At 28.0% G+C, this 23022-nt stretch overlaps 1 protein-coding gene across 4 annotated transcripts; it reads left to right on the forward strand.

Annotated features, from left to right (window-relative positions):
- Positions 1–439: 439 nt before the first annotated feature.
- On the forward strand, positions 440–21108 carry LOC134828399 (diuretic hormone receptor-like). 4 transcript variants are annotated; one of them, XR_010161902.1, is made up of 13 exons: positions 440–533; positions 1792–1987; positions 5984–6077; positions 6160–6253; positions 6402–6482; positions 6800–6888; positions 8990–9100; positions 9161–9358; positions 15811–15884; positions 16395–16439; positions 16746–16790; positions 20296–20466; positions 20791–21108. XR_010161902.1 is itself a non-coding variant. In XM_063841376.1 (12 exons), exons 2-12 carry the CDS (start codon positions 1896–1898, stop codon positions 20816–20818), a joined length of 951 nt encoding a protein of 316 aa, XP_063697446.1. In that variant the 5' UTR covers positions 440–533; positions 1792–1895; the 3' UTR covers positions 20819–21108. The 4 variants fall into 4 exon arrangements, 1 of the variants encoding a protein (XP_063697446.1); XR_010161903.1 differs by having other exon boundaries at positions 9173–9358; XR_010161904.1 differs by lacking the exon at positions 16746–16790.
- The last annotated feature ends 1914 nt before the right edge of the window (positions 21109–23022 follow it).

Below are 23022 nucleotides of genomic sequence, written 5' to 3' on the forward strand. Positions count from 1 at the left end.
TTTCATTTTTCACGTAAAAAATTTTGAATTATCAACAAAGTTCCAAAACAAATAAAAAATTATAAACAATTTTTTTATTTTTTATGTTCTTTAAATTGTAGGACAAAAATTTAAGAAAAAACACTTAAAAAAATATTTTCAAATAATTTTCGGAGTTCAAAAATACCCTGAATTTGAAAACCTTTTAATTTTACGTGAAACCTTTTGAAAATGAAAATTTTAATTTTCACGAAGGAAGCTCTTAAACTAATCACAAAAAGCGTCTCTCTTTGAATTTCAATTTCGTTCACTTAAAATTAAAGACTTTTAAATTCGATTGCACACTTTTTCACAGAGACAGATTTTCTATTTTCCTTTTATTTGTTCAGATGTGAGATTTGCGAGCAATTTATTTAAACACATTTTTTTTCTCATTCAACAGGGCTGTGGCGCCTTCTTCGACAGCATATTGTGCTGGCCTCCTACGCCAAACAACACATCAGCAGTCCTGCCATGTCCGACGCATTTCAACGAAATCGTTTACGACTCCACAAGTAAGTTTTTTTTTTGCTTTCAATTTTTAATCATGTGATGCAATATTTATACACATTTCTGACTAAATCATGTGTTGCTTTTGTGATGACATGAAGACTTTTTTTTATTTTGTTATGACGATGCCCCTTTTAATTTTCCATGTTTGCCAACTATCTGTAGGCGGACGCATAAAACGAGAAATTCTTGCAAACGTACCTCTGTTTGCTTTCAAATGAACATTTATTCTTTATCAATTTCCCCGCACTTTGCTGATTGAATCAGTCATTCATTTTAAAACTCACGTCGGAGATGCAAAGAAGAAGAAATTGACGTCTCTCGTCGATGTTTAAATAGTAAATGTTCGAAAACTAAACATGTCAGACACATGCTTTCACGTCGTCAGTCACGAAAGATCGGAGAAATTTTATGTTAGATAAACAAACAATCGATGTTGATTTGTTCGTCTTTTTATTGCTGCAGTGCTGTGATGTTTGCGTATTTATCTAGAAAACAAAATTAATTTCCTCTTTCTTTGAAGAATTTTTTATATCACGTGGTTTGAAATTTCTCAAGCCACGTGATAGCCACCCTAGAAACATGATTTGAAAATTTCTTAGGTCACGTGGTTTTAAAATATCTCAGGTTACGTGATTTGAAATTTTTTCTGAAGTCACGTGGTTTGAAATTTTCTCTGAAGTCACGTGATTCGAAATTGTTTTCTTTAAGTCACGTGATATGAAGTTTTCTTTGAAGTCACGTGATTTGAAATTTTTTCTGAAGTCACGTGATTTAAAATTTTTTCTAAAGTCACGTGATTTGAAATTTTCTCTGAAGTCACGTGATTTGAAATTTTTTCTGAAGTCACGTGGTTTGAAATTTTCTCTGAAGTCACGTGGTTTGAAATTTTCTCTGAAGTCACGTGATTTGAAATTTTTTCTGAAGTCACGTGGTTTGAAATTTTCTCTGAAGTCACGTGGTTTGAAATTTTCCCTAAAGTCAAGTGATTTGAAATTTTCTCAGGTCACGTGGTTTAAAATTTTCTCTGAAGTCACGTGATTCGAAATTTTCTCTTTAAGTCACGTGATATGAAGTTTTCTTTGAAGTCACGTGATTTGAAATTTTCTCAGGTCACGTGGTTTAAAAATCTTAAGTCACGAGATTTGAAATTTTTTCTGGAGTCACGTGACTTGAAATTTTCTCTGATGTCACGTGATTTAAAAATCTCTCAGGTCACGTGATTTGAAATTTTAAAATTGGTCTTTTTTAATTTTCTTTCAGAAAATGCGACAAGACTCTGCACACCCCAGGGCTGGGCCGAACTCGCCAACTACGCCAGCTGCGTGGAAGCCTCGACAGACAGTACACTGCCACCGGAAGTCGAAATGGTGGAACTTTCCACCGTCATCTACTACATAGGATACACAATTAGCTTACTGGCCCTCCTGTTGGCCGTTGTTGTCTTTATTACATTCAAGTAAGTACATCCCGCCTTCATTAATCTTGGTCGATCACGAATATTTGAACAAATTTACTGTGAAAATATTTGAAATTACCTTCGAATGCGGAGAGAAATGTTTCGAATATTGATCGAAATTAAGTTGATTTTGTGTTTGTCGATGATGCTACTTTGGCAAGATGTTCAGGTTGGATTTCGATAAATTATTCGCGTTCACGTATTCTTCATTTGCCTTCCGAAAATGCCAAACATCATCAACTAACTCAAACAAATTTATTAGATTTCCATCGATTATGGTTGAATTTACCTAAACTTCTAATCTTCCTCAATTCAACGATTCAGCAAAACCGCTTTCGCAACATAATCTCGTTAAATTTATTTCTGTCTCGCACACGTTTTGTAACCCGCACCCTTTTTTACACATTTTTCCACTTTTGCTCTTCTTCCTTCCTTCCATTCAACAGGTACTTTATTGACGAGAACTTTTTTTAACATATTTATTCTGTCGCTTTTTGCACCGTGGATGGTGTTTTTCTCATCGGCAATCCAAAATACGCATTTGAAAAAAAAATGAAGAGTAAGGAAAAATGTGTTTCCTTGCTAATGGCAATAAAATCAAAAAATAAAAAAAGACATAAAAATTTTTGAATGAGTTGAACTTTTTTTTTGCAATAGCGGCAAAAGAATTTCATTTGAAATATTTGGTTGTTATGAGTTTTTATGAAATTTTTTCATACTCTTCTTTCATTTGTCTGTTTTCCGTTTTTTTTTTCGCTTTAAGTTTCGCATTCAAAGTTTTCGAGAGTGCTCATGATGGTTGTTGAAAATGAGTGATAAAAGGCACGTTTTTCTGTTGAGGCACTCTTTCTATAAATAGCAAGTTGGTTTAAAATTAATTCAGGGTTCTCGTTGCTGTATGGTTTACCTTTTCGGTGAGAAAATGTGTAGAATTGTGGTTGAGAAAGAGGACTGCATAATTTTTTGAAGGATTTTTACAAACAAGTTGACGTAAAGCTGGGGTTTATTTACAGAAAGAGATAAAAAAAAGTGATTTTTTGTTAAATTAAATTTTTTATTCCAGATTTTTGTGTGTTTTTCTAACAAACACATTTTAATGCTGGTTTTGAAAAAATACGGAAAAAACTTAAATAGCTGCCTAAAAAGTCCCAAAAATTTAATGTTTTTTATAAACCTAGATAAAACTTTTATAAAATTTTTAAGTTTTTTTAACAGTTTTAAATCAAAAAAATTGTTAAATTTTCAAGAAATTTTAATTTAGGAAAATAAATTTTGATGCCGAGAAAAAATAAAACTTTTAAAGCAGATGATAAGAGCTTAAATTAATTAATTTTTTTGCTGTATTTTTTTTTATCTTAAGTAATTTTATTTGGGCTAAGGATTTTCTTAACTACGATTTTTTTAAGGATTAATTTTATTTTATTTTATTTTTTTTTGTCAGTAAATGGAATGATTTTATTGTACTTTTAGGCAAATTAGAAAAAAAAATTTTTTTTGAAAGTTCACAGTAAAAAAGCCGCGAGACGTGGAAAATTGGTATTTTTGGCTTTTTTGAAGCAATGGTAGGTTTGCGGGAACATGCTTTATGGCGCAAAATGATTTACTCGAGACAACGAAAAATTCCAGTGGAAAAAAAAATTTACTTCAACTTCGAATTTGGGCGATTTTTATGATTTTCAAGCAATTTTTGAATTTTTGGTCGAAAATCAAAATTTTTTTAACTGTGTTTGATGATTTAAAGAATTTTAGACTTCTCATATTTTACAAAAAAAAAACATACTCTTGATTTTTTTTCATACATGTTTTCGAAGATGCTCTAAATTTTCCAATCTTTTCATCAATTTCGAATATTTAATAATCTTGGGAACTAGATCATTTCTTGGAATAAATCGTAATTAATTAAATACGTAAGATTCAGCAATTGAAATCTTGTAAAAACCACCTAAAAGTCCATAATACGTTTATTGAACTTCAAAATCCACCTCAATAATTTTACATCCGGCACCTAAATCAACAAGTTGCTAATTTCAACCCCCTTTTCGCAGACCATTACGCCCAAAATTCTTCTTTTCTATGCAAATATTTGTGTAAATTTTACGTAGCACACCCTGAAAGACCTTGGCGCGTCACTAAAACCTAATAAAAAGCATAATAACGGCAATAGTTCAGAACAGCAATAAAAATTAACGCGCAACGAAAGACAAAGATATTCAAACAATAATAAAAAGAAAGCAATACAAACTTAATTAATCAACTAAGTAAATACTTGAGCAATCTTTTGCACGCATTGCAAAGAAAAATTTCTTCTTTAGCGTCAGAGAATTTACGGGAGGCAATAAAAATTCGAACGAAATGAAAAGAAAATGTAATAGACTCATAAAAATTCATACACATGTTGCGTCGAAAAAAAAATCGTCATTACTCAAACCTGCCAGAAACAGTAAAGGGCGTTGGTGCTGTGAATGCTTATTTAATTGGTTTGCGTAATTTCTTCGTTCGATTAATGGAAAATTATACGACAGAAAAAGGTAAATTACATCAATTATGTCCCTTCCTTTGAAACATCGATAGCGCTATAAATAGATGAAAAAACCCACAAACAAATCGCATTTTAATTATTTAACTGGACTTGGTCCATTAATTAAAAATTTTGCGATAGAAAAAAAATATTTTTTCTTGTCATTTCATGTTTGACAAAACTTTTTTAATTTGGTTAAAAACGATGCTTTGTCATCTCATTAAAAATTGAAACATGTCCCATTTTCTATAACGCACTAACTTTGTCTGTGTGCCTTTTTAATAATTCATCATTCGGTTTTAATGAACTCGCGATGAGCTTCGTGTGTGTTGCATGTTTTGATGCACAGCTCCTTTTACATGCAATAGCCATTGATGTCGAAGTAAAAGTTTCAACATTAAAATTGTGTTTTTTCACGAGAGTTTTAACCGAATGGCTGTTTGAAAAAATCGAAATGTTTTGAATTATTTAAATTTTAAGAAATCAATTCTTGTAAAAAAATAAAGAGTAGTCTTTCAGAACTTGAACAACGATGATCACTTTTAAAACAGTTATTAAATTTAGAACCACCTTTATTTTTTAACCACGTGGTTTTCTTTATTTTTTTAACCACGTGGTCTTTTTACTTTTTAAAACCTAGAGGTTTCTTTAATTGTTTTAAACCACGTGGTTTACTTACAGGTTTTTGAACCATGTGGTTTCTTTAATTGTTTTAAACCACGTGGTCTCTTAATAGTTTTTAAACCACGTGGTTTCTTTAATTGTTTTAAACCACGTGGTTTACTTACAGGTTTTTAAACCACATGGTTTCTTTAATTGTTTTAAACCGCGTGGTCTCTTTAATTATTTGAATCACGTGGTCTCTTTAATTTTTAAACCACGTGGTTTACTTACAGGTTTTTAAACCACATGGTTTCTTTAAAAGTTTTAAACCACGTGGTCTCTTTACTTTTTTAAACCACGTGGTTTCTTTAATTGCTTTAAACCACGTGGTCTCTTTAATTTTTTTTAAACACGTGTTTTCTTTGAATTTTTCAAACAGCAAAAAAGCTTAATTTTTCTAAATTTCATATTCTCAGCTTAAACCTAGAGCTCTAGCTTTACAATTTTGTACTTTGTTTTAAGAGGATTAAAAGTTTTTTCAAATTCCGAACGCCCTCATTTAAAATGCAAGAGAGAACATTAGCGTGTTTGTGCGACGTTACATGCCAATATGTGTGGGAAAGTTTGTTAAAAGCAGCAAATTGAACTCAATTAATAGTTTGTTCTTGTGCAAGAGGCACGTGTTATGTCATTTTACAAGAAAACAATGAACTTTTTCTGTCTTCGTCGCACGACTCCACTCTGATTCAATTTCCTTGTGGCAGGAAAAACTAAAGAAACTTTTCTTGTCTCGCATTATTTCACTCCGCGTCAAAACAGATACAATCTCATGGAATTTAAATAAATGTATTTTTCTTTTCTTTTCCTCCTCACAGAGATCTCCGATGTCTTCGCAACACAATTCATGCTAATTTATTTGTAACCTACATTATGTCTAGTTTCTTATGGATCTTAGCACTAAGTTTACACGTAAGTATTCAAAGAATTTTATTTTATTTTTCTTTCTGCTGCCCACTTCACCTAACAACAACACTTTTTCCGATAACTGCAGATGGTTACACATGTAGGACCAGTTGTATGCATATTTATAGCAATTCTGCTTCAGTACTTCACTTTAACGAATTTCTGTTGGATGCTTGTTGAAGGTAAGAAGTATCTTGTTGTGTGACATTCTTTTTAAATAAAAATTCTTTGTTTCTTTTTTTTTTTGTATCCAACTTTGTAATAAAATGCATTTTTTTCTCTTGTCACATCTTGGGAACTTTTTTTTTGTTGTCAAACTTCGTCGAGCAGGCTTGTACTTGTATATGCTGGTGGTAGAGACATTTTCCGGAGATAATTTGCGTTTCGGCATGTATGCTTTCATTGGATGGGGTGAGTATAAAAATGTACCTACAGAATGTGGCAGATGTGCCATCGGACACTTCTGTTTGAGCCAAAAAAAAATTCGAATTAAAGAGAAATACGGTCACTAAAAAAAATCTTCTATTTACATTTGCCAACGGGTCCTATTTCAAATAATTTTGTAAAAATAGAAGATATTTGTACTTTTAACAAGGCAAATAGTACCAAAAACACGCGTAACATGACCAGATTTGAACTTTTGACATTGTTTGATTGTGTCTTACATTATTTGTTTTATCAGATTTTAGCAGAATTTGTAATGTAAGTGCACGTTTTATCTTCCTCAGGGTGTCCCGCTATTTTTGTCCTTTGTTGGACGATCGCGAGGGCAGTTGTGGGCGATGACAGTATCGAAGGTGCTTTTTCAGGAAAGAAGGTAATCAAGCAAATTATTTCTTATTTCTTGAGTAAACTACAAGTAATTGCAATTTTTTTCTTTTGTTTTCTTTAAATTAACGTTTTTAATGGATTTCCTTTAGAAAGTAAAAAATATTTTTTTTATTTCACTTGTTTTTTTATGTTTATCCGTCTCTCTGAATATAAAACAAACTAAAATAACAATTTCAGTATGAAAAATAACAATGTCCAACAAATTTTCCGGACGGTAGTGGAAAAAGCCTCGTTTCTGAGGCTTTTGAAATTGGGAAAATTTGAAAAATTAAATTTTTTGAAAAATTTAAATAATTGACCTAATTTAGGCTTTTTACATTTTTTTTTTGGGTAAGAATTTGTAAATCTAATTTTGGGAAATGAGTTTGGATCACGGGAAAAAATATACTTTTTCCACCTCTGTATCCGGATGATTTTATCTAATTATTTTAATGAAAGAAGCCTCTAAATTTTTAAAGGATTTTTTTTTTATTTCTCAAAAAAAAAAATCAAATAAAAATATGGAAATTTTTTTAATGAAAATTAAAAAGGCTTTTGCTAAAATCAGTAAGATTTAGTGATGCCGAATATTATTAAAATTCTTTAAATTAACTTCTAAATAAAATTTTTAAATTAATTAATTAAAATTAACAAGGACGAAAATTTTTTTTGACTTAAACTCAAAAGTTCTAAAGTTTTTCTAGAATTTTCATAATTTTTTTAAAACAAGTGGAAAAATTTGTTAGACAGTGTAATCGGTGATCAACGATTCGTGCACAGGAAATGCACAACGTGGAAAAATCATAAAACTTCAGAATTACTATTCCTTCCTTAATACGTTTCTCACTCGTTTTATTACATGCACTTGAATAATGGCGCTCTCAAAATAGACAACAATTCATTTTCTTCATAAGAACTCATAAAATAAATATTGTGCATCTTGCATTATAGCTTCGCACCTACTCAAACACTTGAATCTCCTCTATTCACAAATTAAAATAAAAATGAGAAAGAAATAAAAATTTCAAATAAACAGAACAACTTTTCTTCACTCCATCTACAATAAGCGGATAATGAAGATTTTATTGTTTATGTTTCACGATTTTTCTTTCGTGATCATCACAAACGTTTTTAATTTTTTTACGCGCCAAGAAACATTTAAAGAATTCCTTCGCAGAGAAACGTTTTTACTTTTCTTCGTTTTTATTTCAAAATACGCTACAAGGTGTTAAAGCAGGGATTAACAAACAAAAATTTAGCAGACATAAAAAAGTTTATTGTTTTTACTTTTTTTTTCTCCGAAAACAAGACTTTGATCACACTTAAGCCCTTAATTAGCAGTTTCGTGTATTTTCTAATTATCTGCGTTTTTTGCGTCGATGAAAAAGGAAAAGAAGACAAATTGGTTTTGTAACGAATGAAGACAGCAAAGTGTTTGGAGTTTGTTTAATTGAGTGAAAATTAATTGTGTGTCGAAAATTTCAGTCGATAAATCGTGATAGGTCATTTTTCCAATTATTTACACCGGTACAGTCAAAATTCAAAATCAGCGAACCAGGTTCTGGATATTAAAGATAAGGCCCTGGACATTAAAAATAAGGCCCTGGGTATTAAAAATAGGGCTCTGGATATAAAAAATAAATTAAATTTCAAATTTGTACTTTTTTAATACAAAACTAGGACACCAGAGCCCTAAAAAACCACATTATCATACTGAACTTACAAAGCTACGAAAACTTTTTATTTCAAAAGGTCAGGAACAACTCTTTCATTTTTCAAAAAAAAAACGTCATTCAGCCTTGTCCACTGATTTAATAAATTTAACTGTACCGGTTATATAATTTATTTAGTAGTTTTCATTGTCGAGAGAATTAAATGCTTTTTCACTTGCGTCATTGTAATTATTGGTAGAGATAAAAAAAAATATTTGATTTCCTGCAGGACTTCCCTGAATTACATTTCAATCTACCAAATTACTTTATTTTCCATTTCAATATTTATGCGAGCGCGGTGTAATTCCATATTATATTTTGCTACCTAATGAAACAAAGCTATTTTTGATTGAATAATGGCTCATTTATCATTTATTTGTTTGCCTACGTGCGCAGTTGGAGCTGGAATGTTCGTGGATACGAGAAAAGCAAATTGATTGGATAATTCACGGACCGGCATTGGCGGTGCTCGCAATTAATTTTGTATTCTTAATTAGGATTATGTGGGTAAGTATACGAAGGCCAATGGATGTGTGAACTATAAAATCTCTAGATGTTACTATAAAGGTTGTTTATAAGGTGTTGATAACGAAACTCAGATCAGCGAATACGGCCGAGACGAGGCAATATCGTAAAGCATCCAAAGCACTTCTCGTACTTATTCCGCTGCTTGGCATCACCTATCTGGTCTTGCTTACGGGACCACAGGACGGTGTTTTGCGATATATTTTCGACGTTTGTCGTCCCTTACTACTTAGCACACAGGTGAGTCATTTTTTTTCCTTTCTCCTATTATTCTTTTGTCACGTGTTCGTTCATTCGTTCGGGATAAATAAAAACAAAATATCATCGATCAAAATATCGATTTGTTGTTAGTTGTTGTTTTTTCCGACAAAACGACGACGACAACAACGACAAAAATAAAAATGTTTACCAGCACATTTTCCGCACGCAATAAGTCCGTATACATCACGGATTTTAATTACGGTAATTAATCACATTATATCGCTATTGCATTGATATATTAATAAATCAACAAGTTGTGCGTGAATCGTTATTAGTTTATGTGAATGTTGCATAAAAAATTGTTTGATTTAATTATCGCAAAAACTAGGTCGATAGTCACTGATAAGAATTCTTTTTTTTAATAATAAAAATCCTTTTTTCGCAAATTATTAGCAAAACTAAATTCATGATATTGAATGAAGGCAGGAAGAAGAAGCAGCTGCACCTGAAACCGACTAGAAGCTGTTGGAACGATTCTCGAGCGATTCTACTTAAAGACAGATATGCGAATGTGGAGAGTATGCTAAACGATGCGTAGTTACTTGACGTGAAGCAAAGAGTTTACTTTAACGATCTGAAACTTATCGACAAAACTAAAAATGGTCTGCTCCCGGAATACTTGACAGAAAGATTAACAACGGTGAGCGGATCACAACCGTACCGCCTCCGCAAAAAAAGCGGTTTCAGAATTTCAGATTGTCGCACTATCTGACGGTTGGAGCGCAAAATTCTTTTTTTTTCTACAAACGATTTGTATACAAAAAAAATGAAGTTAATAGTATCCAACGACCAAATAAAACTTAAAAATTGTTGAGAATCAATTTTTTACGTAATAGCTTTTGTGTAACCTGTTAACAATTTTTTTCTAATTAATTTAATTTGTGAATCACTGTTTCGGATTTATAAAAATACGACTCGAAAATTAAAATAATGAACTGGAAAGTTATTTTCGAATGTGTGAAATTCATTGTAAATTACTAAAGTAACAAGTGATCCATAAAAACAAATTAAATTGATAAATGGAGTTAAAACATAATTGAACAAAAATAAATTTCATTCGTAAAATGGTGAATAAATTGCAATAAATAAAAAAAATAAAATTATGTTCACAAAAGCTATCAAATTAATTACAAAACCAACAACTGAAGCGGCAAAAAGTTAAACGAATTAAAGTTTATTTTTAAAATACGAAAAAATTAAAAGTAATTAATATTTTATTTTTGATTTACAAAAAAAAAACTGGATTTTTTGTAATTAATGAAAATTGTTCTTGGCGTCATTCGAAATCAAATTGATTGACATGAAATGCATTTAAATTGATGAACAAAGGTAATTAATATTGATGAAATCCGTTCACGTGATTGACGACTGCCTCGGTATCAAGTAAATAAATAAATAACCAGGCGTTTCCTTCGATAATTGAAAAATCAGAAAAATTCATTTCTTTAGGCGTGTAACATGTCACATCAACTTTATATTCCTTAATCCGATAACGATGCCACAAGACAGACAGAATGTGGTAAAATAATGGAAATATTTTATTAATGCAGCAGCACGATGGTAAATTCCATTATCGCAACGTAAGATGATGACATTTAATACTTTTTTTTTACATACAATCGGTAAATTTTATGCGCAGACGAATGATTGAATTCAATTTTGCGAAATAATGAATTAAAAATACGACAACGACACAATTTGATGGAAAAGAAATTGAATTTAAGAAAGTATTAAGAAATTTCAGGTATCAAAAAAGGTTGAAATGAGTTAACATTATTTTTTGAAGAGTTTTTTTTAAATTTTGAGAAAAAAAATTATTTTTACAATTATTTTCAATTTATTATAATTCAATTATTTTAAAATATTAAATTTAAATTTATATGAAATAATTTTTACTCTTGATTTGATTAAAATTCTATTTTGATAAAAAAATTTAAATCTCAAAATTTAAAAAAAAACTCTTCGAAAGTAAAATTTTCAACATAATTTTATGACACGATTATATTTTAGCATAATCTTCGTTCAAGTGTTAAAATTCAGGATTACATCAAAAAAGAACACGAAAATAGGCCAATTTTAAGCTCCATGTGCCAGATAATCCACCTTTACAACCGTTTATTTAATTACAATTTACAGAGTTCACAACAAAATAACCTCCCTTCCGTTGTTTATTTATTTTTTGTCTATTTTCATAAAATTTCTGAAGAATACCTAATGGATGCTACATTTCAACAATTGAAGCTATGCTGTCTTCCGATTGTGTTATTGTCGCTTTATTTAAAATTCATACTTGTTAAGCAAGAATAATGGAAACATGATATATTGTTACTCACGTGTGTGTGTGTGTGAATGGAAGAAATTTTGTATTTATTTACAGCATTAAGCAAAACATGAAAGATGAAGAAAGGATGACAAATAAAGTGAGGAATGACACGAACCACAAACCACACGTACATATGTGTGACGACAAGATTTTGGGGATGTTATTGAGAAAATGTAGTTTATTATTACTTATTATTTTAGGGGAAACTTGAGGCGCCGATTCCTTGAAAAGATAAAAGATACCAAGGAACGCAAAGATTTGGTTTCGAAATTTCCGATGGTTGATTGAACATTAGATAAAACGTGAGAATCGAGGTAACCTGGTTTATCTGGTTCAAATGTCTTTGTAAACCACAAAAATAGGGATTGCATAGAGAGACTTGACTTGAAGCTCGATAAATATTTTTGAATTAAGAATAAAGTAACAAAAATTTTATACAAAAAAATATATTATCAATTTTTTGTTATAAAATATATTTTAATAATCGTAAAAAATAAAAAATATATTTTAAATTTTGAATGAATTTTGAATTCGTCAAAAAATTAAAAAAAAAATAAGAATTTTTCATTAAAAATCATTAATTTTTGATTATTTGTAAACTGTTAAGTTAAATATTTGGTTAAAAAGTCACAAAATTAATTTTTTGCCCAATTTTAAGTTTTTTACGCAACAATTTTAGTTAGTTATATATACTCGAGGATCATTTGTTTTACTTTATTTTTTATATAATTTTTTTTAAATTCAATATTATTTTAAAAAGGTTGAAAATTGAAAACTTGAGTTTTTTATACTATCTAAAATATTTAATTAATTTAATTTTAATTTTTTGTAAAAATTAAACTTAATAGCTCGTAGTCGAGCTTCAAGTCACACCGGAGCTCAACCTTGCAATCTCCATGTAAAAACAATAAATTTACAACTGCTGAACAGGATTACATGACCTTACATCTCCTGCCTTTGTGGTGTCAATGGCATGTAATACGGCACCCCTGAGAGATAATCTTTCCAATATTAATTGAGAAAAATGGGCCAACATGAAGTTTTCACTTTGCCACCGAGGCAGTTCTAGTAACACAGATAACATGTCACCCGCACAAAAGAAAAGCCACGATGACAATGTGAAATTTGTAGGAAAATTATAAACTGTGACTAATAACTGGCTGCCTAGCGCCTTTGGAACATTTAACTCCCGTATCGTGCAACATACTTTCAAACAATGACTCTTATCTTTCCGTACGGCTCCATTGTATCCATTTTAATTCAATTTAGTGTCACAAGCAGGATTAATTATGGTTTATGACATTATAGCTTGTTTTCCTTGCGATACATGCTTTCACCGAAATGGAAGACTTTCAATTGCCATGATAATGTCTCTTTATCGGTTCGCATTCCGTCTTCCAATTCATGACGATAAAACGATTGCTTTGTGTGAAATGATCCAAGTGCCTCTTTTGTGTTTGTCTACGATCCAAAAACAGCTATCTGCAACAAATAGCTACCATATTTTCCTGGTGACACACAATAAAAATATTTTCTATGCTTCTGATTCAATTGTAATTCTCGTATAGATTTTGAAAAATTGAAATATTTTGTGCTGCTGGATCAATTCAAATTGAATATCACATGAATATTTCATTCTTTCATATCTTTTTGTGTGTTTAAGAGACATTTTTCTCAGGAAAACATGAAAAAATATTTCAAATAACGTTTTTGATTATCAAAAAGAATGCACTTTTACATTTTTCATAACGAGTACTTTCAATGAATTTCACTTATTTCTTCATATTCATGCATAATTTACCTCCTTAGCATGATTTGGTGCATGTTTGTCTGCCGGAGTAAAACGGAATCTCATATTAAAGTCATAAATAACATTCCAGACTTTTTGTGTAAATTTATTATGAAAAAAAAAACTGAGTAGAAATATCATGTAAATTTTTCAAGTGGTTTATGAAAACATAGAAAGAGAGAACGAAAAACTCATAATTAAGATGTCAAAAAATGATGTTGGCTTCGTTCAAGGTTAAAAGTTTACTGCAGTGATGGAGTAATTTTTTATTTTTATTGCGTAGGTATGTAAAAAAATTACGATGGAAAAATTAACGTGTCTGGTAATAAAAAAAAAATTAATTTGAAAACCAAAAATAAAAGTGAGTTGAGGAAAATGTGGAAAAAATACGACAAAAAAAAAAATAAAAAAAAATTAAAATAATTGATTTTAGTAGTTGATTGTTTCAAAAGTTATTCATACTTATATTTAAAAAAAAAAACATATTATTTTTAAAAAATAAAAAAATATTAATAATTTACAATGCATGAAAATTCATTTTAAGTTTAAAATTTAATTTATAAAAAATAACCCTATTTTTTAATTTCGGAAATTTTTCGAACCAATTTTCGAACAGTTTTTTATTTTTATTTAATAGTTGATAAAATAATAATTTAATATCAATTAAAGTAATTTAATATAATAAAATATTAAATTTTGGATTTAATAGAAAAACATTTTTCGCGAAAAAAAAAATTTTACAAAAAGTCAAAAACGTCGAAAAATGTTATAGTAAAATTATGTAGACAAAAATATCGCATTATTCAATTCCCCAAAGTTATTTGTATGTACTCCAAGTCTTGCCACAGACAATTCTTCAACAAGTTTTTTTTTCTTTTTTTTTAGAAAAACATACCTTTGATCGCGTTAACGTTTTTTTCCTGCAACTTTTCCTCGTAATGTCAAGCACAGATTTATCGTTGCGTATCCACAACAAAAAAAAAATTTACGACAGAAATCAATTTCCTCTAAAATGCGGTCCAAAAAAGTTAAAAATTTTATTACACAAAGACGTATTTTCAATTTTCAGCGCAATAAATTGCAATTTAGGTCATAAAGCTCAACATGTGATAAGGATCCAGAACGACCATACCCACATAAAATTTTCGTGTGTGCCGTTGTTCGGATGGAAAAAATAAGCAGCCAAAATTATTACATCGATATTTTTTATTACAAAAATATTGGCAACATGTTTCCACGCAGCTCAAAAAAAAAAGTTTATAAAATATTCAATTTTTTTTTTTTTTTTTTTTTTCGTTTATTTTGCGATCATAAAATCAACAGAGCATCAAATGAAAACAATATGTCTGGCAAGGGATACATGTTTGGTATAAAATTTACACTGTAATTACGCTGAAAAAAGGTAGCATTTTTTTTTATAAAAAAACGAACCAAATACAAAAAAAACTATTTAATTATTTAATCAGATTTTGTCAAATTTTATACACTCGCTTTTTGTTCATTACAATATGTCGCCTCTCATTATTACATTTTTTTTGTAATGTAATGCGAAACGACAGGAAGTGAGCTTTTTCCTATGAATATCAAAAACAGCAAGTTTTTGTTTGCAAATATCTGGTAAAGATGGCAAAAAACTGCGTGAATTTGACACTTCGATATTCATAGCGAAAATTTATTCCTTTCACATTGGAATAAGTTGTCACAATGTTTCTGGTTCGTCGTGTTTAAATAAAATATGAAAAAAATTGTGACAAAGTACGAAGCACGTGTTGATATAAAAAAGCAAGAAAAAAAATCAGGGAAAAATGTTAATAAATTAGATTTCCACGGATTTGCCATTGAAAAAGAGTATGAAAAGAGGAAAATTGATTAATTTGTCACCTGTTTCGGGAAAAATCTCCTTTCATTCACAGCAACATAAATTAACGTTACTAAGGTAAATATTTACGACAAAACCTTTCGCAAAAAAAAACACAAAGAAAATTTATGATGTTTGACAGAGTGTGACGGACTAGAAAATTCTAATAAAAATTCCTCGTTCGGTAACGTTTGCTGTCTCATCGCATACCCATACACACTAAAGATGTTAATAATAATAATTATTATGATGTCGACGATAACACACAAGAACCTTGAATCTTATGAGAATTCCTTTATGAATAATGCAAAAATAGAAATATTTATGAGAAAAGAAAAAAAAATTGCTTTTGTAACTCTCTGAGGAACAAATGTGCTGGTAACTTTTTCATATATTGAAGAAAATACATTAAGATTTTTTTTTTATCAAAGGTGAATAATTTTATTTTTTTCGATTTTCAGGGTTTTTCAGTATCACTATTTTTCTGCTTCTTAAACTCGGAAGTGAGACAAGCTTTGCGTCATAAATTTGTGAGGTAAGTATTTAATTGAAATTTTAATAAAAAACAAAATATAAAATTTTTTTGGGTTAAAGCTTAATTTTAAAAAAAAATAAATTATTGAGGAAAAATCTAAAAAAAATAAATATTTATCAAAAAAAATCATTTTTAAGGTTTTCTCAAATAAAAATTCAAGACAATAATTGTTCATTAATAATTTTATATAATGATTTTCTCTAAAAAATATTTTAAAAAAATTTAAATTATATTTTTCTTATTTAATTAGAATTATTCGGAATTCAATTTCAAATCAACAAATAAAAAATATCAATTTATTGTTAAAACAAAAAAATTAAAAACGGGGAAAAAAATTTAAAACTCAATCATTTGCTTTTTATTTTAAAAATAATATTTTTTTTTATTTTTGTAAAAAAAAATTTAATAATTTTAGGGTGATATAAATTTATTTTTAAAAAATAAAAAAAATAACTAAAAAATTAAAAATTGAAATAAATAAAAAAATAAATTAAAATTTTTAATTTTTAGATGGCGAGATGAACGAAACATAGGATTAAGCTCTCGAAACCGAAGGTAATTTTGAATTTTTAATTTAAAGGAATATTTATTCTTTAAATATTGTTTGAAGTAGTGAATTAACTTAATTAAAACAAAAAATAACTTAAATAATTTTTTTGTAGTGTTTCTAGATATATTTTTGCGCAATGCTGTTTTTTCAAAATTAATTAAGTTTTTTTGCTTTATTTGCTACTTTTTTCTAATATAATTTAAAATTTCTTATTTTTACATATTTGTTGACTCCATCATCTCTCTTTATATCTTTACATATTTGCGCGTGTGTTAAAAAAATATATAAAAAAAAATCCTAAAATAAAATAGATGCACTCGCGATTACTCACCTAGATCACGTACTGAATCAATTCGGTAAGCAAATTGGTGTATCAATTACTTTAAGAACTTGACTGTTGTTAACACTCCTCACTTTTTGTTTATTAATTAATATATAATAATTGATGCTTAACTAATTTTCTCTTAGTGCAGTACAAGTAATATTTCTTTTTTAACACACTCTACTCTTTTTCTCTGTCACTTTTATAACTTTTTTAATTCAAACTCTATAGAGACGCACTAGACCTCTGTCTAAAATTGAACGCAAATTATCACATAACAGGCTCTCTTTTATATTTCTGTAGAATAAAATTTTATATTTTTTGAAACTACTGGTGTACAAAAATTGAATAGTTATAGCGCTCGGTGCTGTCTAGTTTTCCCTTCGTATCGTAGATAAATGTTTCTTAGTTGAACATAACCTATGGATTAAGAATGTTTGAAATTTAGTCCCTTATTTGAAGAAAAGGGGTTAATATAATCTCATAAGTGAGCAATCTAATACCAGTGGGTTCCAGAGATTTTAAAATAAAAAATTTTTACTTTCCAAAAATAAAAATTTTTAAAATTTTACATGAAAAGTTGGAAATCCTTATTTTGAAAACCTCGAGAGTCTAAAAAATGCACATGGTTCTATTAGGAACCTTATAAGTGGTCAATTAGGCGTTGATGGTCTGCATCCGAGAAAAATAATCCCTCAACTAACCAAATAACCCTTTGATAGGTTAATTTGAAGGGCTGAAAGGATAAATCGCACATACGCACTTTTTGACAAAATTGAGTTAAGAATGAGAAAATATGCTTAAAGACGAGTACTTTCAGATACATTAAGAAAATTTCAAATTTTTTTCGAAAATGTGTGTTTTATTGCAATATGCCAGATCGCACATATGCAAAGTGAAAGGATAAATGACACATAGCCATACAAACGGGTAAAAAGTCAAATTTTCAAATTGCTTCAAATTCATTTTTTTCAACTTTTTTGTGTTCTTTATACTTTTTTAAGGCATAAAAAGTCATTTTGAACCAAACATTTCGAGAAAACATTGAAATTAGAAGACCTTAAAAATCAAATTTTTTGGTTCATATGTGCGATTTATCCTTTTTTTCGATAAAAATTGCCCAAAACGCCTCCTTATTGTTGAGTTAGGAAATTTTCGAGCATGAAAATCGTTTTTATTGACCATTTTTCACTAAATATTAGCTCAAACATCAAGAAAATATGTAAAAATCAAATTTTACAGCTGAAAAACAGAGAAAAACTTAAAATCGCTTTTTCTCAGTTTGTCAAAAAGTGCGTATGTGCGATTTATCCTTTCAGCCCTTCATTTAATCCTTTAATAGAGTTTGATGCCTTTGTAAACAAGGTAAAAATAAACCTCTCAAGGGGTTAAATTAACTAATTGAGGGATTATTTTTCTTGGGCTGTAGATCATCAACTTATGAGGTTCCTAATAGAACCATGTAACCTTTTTATTGGTCCTCGAGGCTTAAAAAAATAAGGCATTCTAACTTTTTATGTAAAATTTTTCCAAATTTGTATTTTTAGTACCTTAAAGATATTTATTTTCAAGCCCACAGAGCCTTAAATATATTCGTATCGTCCCACTGAAATTAGCTTAGCCCCTTAAAAGGTTAATATGACCCCTTTTTAACCCGTAGCGTACAATTCATTTCCACGTAGTGAACCTTTGACCCGATTATTCCACTTCCGTCATCATCTCATAAATTACAACTCACTTACAAAAATTACGACGTTCTTCTTGAAAGGATTATAGCGCAAAAAAAAAACTCTGCTTTGTCGTCATCTCTCACTTATCAAAAGATATTTCCTATCATCATCGCAAGCACGAACTTTCCAAATTGCATTTCACGTCAGTCGTTCACATTCCACATGTGTGCCTTTCTTCTATGTTAGGAATATGTTTGTATCACTTTTGCAAAAAAAAACTTTTATTCCTTTTTGATAGGCGAAGTTGGAAAATTGTTTAATGGAATTAACGTTCGTTGGTATGAATTTTCACTGCTTAACTTTCCTCTGTCATGTCATGCGGTGCTGGTTTTTGTTTGAAAAAATATTATATGCAATGTGTGCTAAAATCAAACGATTTAATCGACAATTGAAGACAAAATGAAAGTTTGCAATGTTATTATCAAATTTAGAAGAGAAAAAATACGAGAACTTTGTCTTTTTTAAATTAAAAAGTTATTCTTGTATGGACAATTTTAACGAGTCACATTAGAAAGACTTTTTAAATGTTTGTACAAAAAATTAAATTTGCTCGACACCTAACAAGAACAATTATGTGAATATTTGTGACTCGTCTTGAGGTGATTTGAGCGCATTTTCCCAATTTTTTAAATTTAAATCAATTTTAATGTCCAATGCTCTATTTTTAATTAAAATTAAGAATTAACTTAAAAAATTGAAAAAAATACAAAAAAAAATAACAAAATTGATGAATTTTTGAGAAATTTTTAGGATAATTATTATGCTATAAATTTTTCAGAACAAAATTTATTTCAAAATTTAGTTTAAAAATTAATATTCAAAAGAAAAATAACAATAAAAAAAAATAATAAATAAAAATTTAAAAAAAAAATTATTAAGTCAATATATTTTGAAAAAAAAAATAATTTTATTTTAATATTTTTGTAAGATTGTATTAAAAATATTTTTATGGACAAAGCAAAAAAAAAAAATAATAAAAAAAAATTGGAAATTCCAAAAAAGAGAAATTTTAACCTATTTTTTTAAATCTTAATAATATGAAATTAGTTTCATCTGTAAAAAATATTTTTAATTAGTATTTATTAATTATTTTTTATATAAATTATGAATAATCTGATAAAAAACCAGATAAAATTTAAGCAAATTAAAAAAAAACTGAAAATAAAAAAGCTCTTGAATTTTTTTTTCCAAACAATAATCGTAAAACAAATTAATTTAAAACAAATAAGTAAATTCTTGACCTAAAAAAAACAAAAAGATTTTTAAACCTTAATCAAATTTCGTTAATATGTCGTCCTTCCATTTGTTCTCTTCACATAGTCTGTTCTACTTTCTTCGTATTCTACATTCCTAATTCAATTTTCCGTCGAAAATTAGTTTTGCACCCTTGCTTATCTCGCACAACTTTGTCTCTGTTTGAATTTAAAACAAAAAAAAAACTTCACGCTTGAGCATGACAGACATTCCCAAACACCCATATGATTCTTTCAAGCGATGCGCTGTCAAACACACACACAAGGTTTGTTCCGAGTCTAACATCTCCATCGGTGACAATTTGTTCATGTCTCGGACATATCCTGTGCTCGTTTTATCTTTCGTTCCAATCCAATTTTCATGCTTCTTTATTCTTCTTTTTATTATTTTATCATTATTTGAGTGTCCTTTATCTGCAACTTTTGCAAAACAAAAAATCTTTGTATAAAAATTAAATATATATTTATTTTTCGATTTGGACATTAAGTACAACTTTCTTGTTTTATTTATATTCCAATTTATATATTTTTATCATATCAACATCAATTCGCACAGATTAACAGATCTTCCGTTGCCACATACCACCTCAAATACCTCCGATACACGACGCTTCAGCGCAAACCATTTCCATTAGATGCCAAAAATTTATTTTTTAGCAAGAACTTTAGTTGTGTAAACCTATGGGCTATCTAGAATTATAGAAAAAAAAACTAAAAATTGACAAAGGTTAGTTTATTATTATCATATATATTTATGTACCTGCTATAATTTAACATTGATGTTAAGTGAAACCTTTTGAAAACCTCTTCCTGACAAAAAAAAATTGTATATAAAATTTACACATGCATGAATTGGTTGATTGTTCTAAATTAAACCCCTTTTCCCTCAAAAATAAATGTATAACTTCTATTTTATTATGTGTGTATGTGTACATAATGCTCTGAAAACTAACATTATAAAACCTCTATTTGTGTGTCCTATACCCCTCCAGTATATAAACATTTGTCGAAGCATTTGCCATAGTCAATAAAACTATTTTTGAATTTTTAGCCTAACAATGACCACACCGATGCCATAGCAAACCAGTGTTTAAATGAATTTAATATAAATTTAATATTATATAGTAATTTTTATTTTTTCTAATATAAACATAAAATGCTAAAAAGAATATCTCTAGAAATAACAGAGAGCAGCTGCAAAAATTTTTCGCCACAGATATGTTGCAATTCGTACATGAGAACATTTGCAGTTTGAAAATTTAATAATATTTAATACGAATGAAAATATAAAAGAAAGAAGCCACTTTTTTTTGTTTGCTCGCATAGAAGAAAATGATAAAAATATTCAAGAAAATTTATTGATCCAAACACGAATTTATTTAACTGAACAATTTTTTTGGGGAAAATTCCATTCAAAACTTGTTTATAATGAAAAAATCTTTCCCAATAATAATACAAAAACAACAACAAAAAAAAACATAATCCGACTAAAAAAAGTTTATCATCACAAAAAATATCATTGTTAAGATAAATTAAATGTTTATTCGAGCAAATAAATAATAAAAAAGAAAACGAAAATATTATTGAATGTTGTACAATATGATGAATTGAATACATATACAATACATTATTATAAATATAAGTGTAAATCTTATTGTTCATGTATATTTATTATTATTTAAAATAAATAAAATTTGAGAAAAAAACCGTGATCAATATACAGATCAATTCGAAAAGGTACCTACGTGTAAAAATAATAATAAAATATTCATGGACATTTTTAACGTATTTTAAAAACAAATAATTATAAAGAAAACTTTATTGAAAAATTTAAATAACATTATCATGATAAATAATCATAATAATATAATAATGATAATAATCGAATAATTATAATTTGAACGTTTTGTTAATTTTAATGATTATCACAAGATTATTATATAATTAAAGCAATTTAATTAATTATTATTATTGTAAAGAATTTTTCACGTAAACGGTATTTGTATTATATACACCAGTATTTAAATAATTATTTTGTATTTTTACACATTTTAATGAGAAATAACAAGATTTATGGTTTTTCTACAATGTTAATGTTATTAAGATCGAATTTCACAGTTTAAATGGAAATATAAACAATATATTTTACTAAAAAAAACGAACAATCTAACTTTAATGATGTAAAATTATATTTTAAGGAGAGATTAAAGTAAACTATATTATATTGAAAATAAACTATAAAAATTTAATGATTAAAAAAAATAATTTATTAGTACAAGAAAAATTTATTGAAGGCTTCTGTAACAATTTTTCTAGTTTATTCTTATTTCTTAACTGTCAAAATTTATTATTTTAAATGCTGTTTAGTATTTTTTATTTTTTGTGCTCATAAAGAAATCCTTTTTAGCAACGATATTCTGAAACTGGAAAAATCTTTAAAAATTTTAGGTAAAAAAATATTGGGCTTTAGCAAAAAAAATTTTAAATTTTACAAAAAAATATATTTTAGAAAAAAAATTAAGTATCTATAATTTTTTTGCGTAAAAAATAAAAAAAAATTAATTAGGTTGTATTTTTTCAATAAAAAATTTTTTCCATAAATTTTTTCCATTTAAAAAAAAAAAAAAAAATAAACAGATAAGTGGAAAAAATTGACATTTTGTTTATTAAAAAATCAATAAAAAATTTAATTTTCATTTAAATAACATTAAAAAAATTTAAACATTTTTTATTTATGTTTTTTAAAAATTTAAATTTAAATAAAATAAATTAAATATTTCAAAACAAAATAGAAAAAAATTTTTATATAAAATCTCGTTATCGAATGAAAAAAAAAAACCCCCTTGTGAGAAAATTTTCAGAATCCTGCTTTTTTCCTGTTTGGTAATATATGATTGTTTTTTTAATTAATTTTAAAACCAATAAAATAAAATTTAAAGTTAAAAAACATTATTTTTTTTTGTAATATTTTTTTTTTAATAAATACCAATATAACTTTTAAGCTCCAGATGTCCAACAAAATATACTAAAATTCCTTATATGACATAAACTTGACAAATTTTCACCAAACTACGACACTTTCGACAGATGAATTATGATGAGAATGATACTCTCAAGCTTGATTACCTCAACCATCACTTTCAACATCATAATATTTGTGCAAGTATCGAACAATAACAGAAGTTTATTGTTCTTATCTCGTCCAACCGTATGCAAAACTTGGCAAACTATCGACGTAAAATAAATAAACATCAGAATTTCGAAAAGACGACGTAAAATATGA

This window comes from Culicoides brevitarsis, chromosome 2 (assembly GCF_036172545.1).
Source record: "Culicoides brevitarsis isolate CSIRO-B50_1 chromosome 2, AGI_CSIRO_Cbre_v1, whole genome shotgun sequence".
In the NCBI taxonomy this organism is placed as follows: domain Eukaryota; kingdom Metazoa; phylum Arthropoda; class Insecta; order Diptera; family Ceratopogonidae; genus Culicoides; species Culicoides brevitarsis.